This window comes from Acyrthosiphon pisum, chromosome X, assembly GCF_005508785.2.
Source record: "Acyrthosiphon pisum isolate AL4f chromosome X, pea_aphid_22Mar2018_4r6ur, whole genome shotgun sequence".
Taxonomy (NCBI): Eukaryota; Metazoa; Arthropoda; class Insecta; order Hemiptera; family Aphididae; genus Acyrthosiphon; species Acyrthosiphon pisum.
Genome location: NC_042493.1, coordinates 111,396,368 through 111,399,841, shown reverse-complemented (window position 1 = coordinate 111,399,841; position 3,474 = coordinate 111,396,368). Strand labels below are relative to the sequence as shown.

General features: G+C 28.5%; 1 protein-coding gene across 1 annotated transcript; it reads right to left on the bottom strand.

Moving 5' to 3' along the window:
* Nucleotides 1-1,503: 1,503 nt before the first annotated feature.
* Nucleotides 1,504-3,102, bottom strand: LOC115033216 (THAP domain-containing protein 4-like). Its single transcript, XM_029485406.1, has 4 exons — nucleotides 2,968-3,102; nucleotides 2,507-2,644; nucleotides 1,751-1,831; nucleotides 1,504-1,617 (listed from the first exon to the last, which is right to left on the bottom strand). Exons 1-4 carry the CDS (start codon nucleotides 3,100-3,102, stop codon nucleotides 1,504-1,506), a joined length of 468 nt encoding a protein of 155 aa, XP_029341266.1.
* Between the last annotated feature and the right edge of the window lie 372 nt (nucleotides 3,103-3,474).

The following is a 3,474-nucleotide window of genomic DNA, read 5'->3' as shown; positions in this document are numbered from 1 at the left end:
GATCAATTTCAGCATTTTTATTATTAACAGGAACATGAGAATTAACTTTTTCCACATGGGTTTTCTTCTTTGAAAAATAGTCAATGAGGAAAACGTCAGAGTCAGAACAGTATGAAGATTTTTTCACATCAGAAACGAATTGTGAAATTGTTATTATTTTTAGAGCTCTTAAACATGCAAGAGCAGATGGTGTTGCTCCTCCTCTGCGATGAATTTGTGAAAATACATTTTCCAAGGCATCTTGATTGAATCGGTGAGTTAGTACAAAATCGTAACCACACGTTATTACATAATCAGTTACATCTATTACAGATAGGGTCGATAGAATTACATCGCAATTTAGAGGCTTCCAACTTTTACCAAATCATATACCTTCAAAGATATTAATTATTTTATATAAAAAACTGTGCTTTTCCATTTTATTACGTTTGGTGATACTTGTTTTTCTTACTCTTGAATTCATTAACTGGAACCACTGATGCACTTGCCTTATAAACCAAGCAGTAGTAAGGGCTTCTTCGTGAATCAGTTTTAACTTTACTGCTAATTCTAAACCTGCAGCAGTTTTCAATGAAAAAAATCGGATTGCAGCTCCTACATTCATCTTGTCAAAATTTGAGTGATTGAGATCTTTGTTTCTAAGATGATGAAGCAAGCGAAAAGGCTTTTCCGCAGATACTTCTGCTTTCCACAGATCACGAATATAAACTCCTGACACAAATGAGGAAGGCATTTTATCAAATTCTTGCAATTTCTTAGATATATGAAGTCCTATGCGAAGTATTGCACTTTTCAAGTTCTTGAGCAAGTGGCAAACATCTGGAATTATATAAATACTATGATTGTTACACTGACATGTATTTTCTCGATCACTATTTGGTTTTATTGTCACTTCCAAAAGAGACCACAATCCTTTATTATTAGAACCCATATCTGATGTAACAGATAAAACAGTTAGACCACAACTTTCAACAAATAAAATACTATCTGTAATTAATGTCTACATGTGTTCTCGGTTTGTTGTCTTATCAGTCACTTCACAGGCAATAATCTGCTTCCAGTTATTTTTAAATCCACGAGCAAGAACTACTGTAATGTGACTACTTAATGTATTTTTATTGTTCCCTAAAGTTACATGCCCAAAGTATTTGTGTAAATTTTTATCATAATCTTGTTGAGTGGAAATCATCATTTCATCTACAGATAGGGCACAACATTTATCAAGATCATCCATACACTGAACTTTCTGAATGAGTGGATCCTTCATGTGATTGTAAATACCTGTTTGTAGTGGGTACTGTTGCAATTTACGGTTTAATGTGCTGTATGAAGGTATAGGAAATTTTGTTTCGTGTAAGTAATTATACCCACTTACACCAAGACTGAATCTTAGCTTTAGTGATTTGACAATAGATTCTTTAGACCATTCATGCATTTTGTTAGTTGACAACGCCATAATTTGGTCTTTATTCAGAAACTTTTCTAACAACTTTGATCAATCCTCTAGTTGTTGTTTAAATTGTCATTTTTTTGTTCTAGATATTTAAGAAACTGCTCATTTGCTCTTTTTAAACGGTCGTTTTCCTTTCTCAACATTTCATTTTCCATTTGTAATGACTGTAAATAAAAATAAAAAATAAATTTGTGTATGGCACAGTATAAAGAAAACAAAATTAGATGTATTGTTTCATAAATACTACCAAATCACATAGGTAGTTAGTTTAATAATTTATTTTATGATCATACTTACAGACTGCAATGACTGAATATTTTTATCAGTTGTATTTTCAATTTCATTTGGTCCAACACTCAATGTAGTATCATCAGGTATCTAAAACATTAAAGAATTAATAATACAATAGATAATATTTTATTAATGGAAATTTATAATAAAAATTAATGTGCTATATTTTTGTATATAATTCAAGTTGGTAAAGTCTAATTAAAAATGCATACTTACATACTGCAATGAGTGCATACTTGCACCAGTTTCATTTTCAATTTCATTTGATTGAACATTCAAAGGAGGATCAAGTATATACTTAGATAGCAAATGATTGACTAAAAATATTATTATAACATCATATTAATATTATTCGTGACTATAATATTATTATAATATTATCATTACAAAATGCTATCTATAACATTAAAATATTTATTCAGTAAATAAATGAAAATATTATTTTATTATTTTTTTGAAGGGAGGCTGTAACGTGTCTAACTAATACTACATATTTGCTTAATTAAATAAAATATTTAACTAATAATTATGTGTGCAATTACTAAATTAATTTAAAAAATAATATAAAGGGAATTAAAAGGTTGCTTTAGGTACTAAATTATTATACATTTGTATTCCTCACTGTGTACCTACACATTTTCAATTGTGTTGATAGTCCAAAATCATAGAGTAATAATATAAAACACATTTATTTGGTACATTTAATTCTTGACAAAAAAAAACAAATTTAATATAATTTAATGTATTTTGTATAATGCACACCTTGTATTTGGATTTTCTTTTTGCTATCACACTCTTTGGTGGATTTGGAACATTAAAAATTGTAGGAATGGCGTCCCATTTTAATTTAATCCAGCCATCTATCCTTCTTCTTTCGAATTGGTTCTCTTCAAAATGAACCTAGCATTTAAAAAAAATACATTAATGGCAGCAATAACTGATTAATCAAAATAATGAATTAAACCATAAATATTTAAGTATATTAATTTCAAACCTTGATAAATCGTAAAAATGCAGTAGTGTAATTAATTTAAATGTGTCTACATTTGTTAATTATTTGAAACTATGATAATTTTAATAAATTTTAGGCTAATTCGGTAGGTTTGTATGAAAAACTACTATAAGGAACTACGTTTCTATATTATTGTGTTACTCTAATAATTTTAATAAACAGAAGTACCTAATTAATCACTATTGAATATCAAATAATACTTACTTCAAACAGACGAGCAGATTCTGTAGACTGCCATTGAGCTCTTCTTTATCCAAATTTTTCTGCGTTCAAGTTGAGCCGAAAATCTGAATAGCCGAATACCCTGACTACTTCGGTTTGTGCAGTTTACGGCAGAACACGACATTTTAATATAATAAATAGAATATAATATAATATAAAATATAATAATAATAATATAATATATAATATATATGTTACGGGTGAAGTACAAAAACGGTTAGTGTACATATTACCCGGGTAATGTGAACCTCATCCATACGAACAGTGTAATGTATACATTATCTGCCTTAAATATGTAGTATCCAATCAATTTATACATTATCCGGTGTGCTGTGGATAATGTATTCGTACAACTATAATCGTAAACTTATAACTTCGGTACAACATGACCAACGCATCAAACACTTAAAATGGTACAGATTATACAAGTCTAGTAGCAAAAACCAAATTATACTATTTAAAAAAAAATTATTTATTATATTACTATTAAACTATA

Excerpts from the sequence above, each read along its gene's own strand:
- LOC115033216 (XM_029485406.1), bottom strand. The coding sequence starts at position 3,102 with ATGTCGTGTTCTGCCGTAAACTGCACAAACCGAAGTAGTCAGGGTATT. Across the intron at positions 2,645-2,967 it reads TCTACAGAATCTGCTCGTCT|GTTCATTTTGAAGAGAACCA; the intron begins GTTTGAAGTAAG and ends TTTAAATGCTAG. Across the intron at positions 1,832-2,506 it reads AAAGAAAATCCAAATACAAG|ATACCTGATGATACTACATT; the intron begins GTGTGCATTATA and ends TTAATGTTTTAG.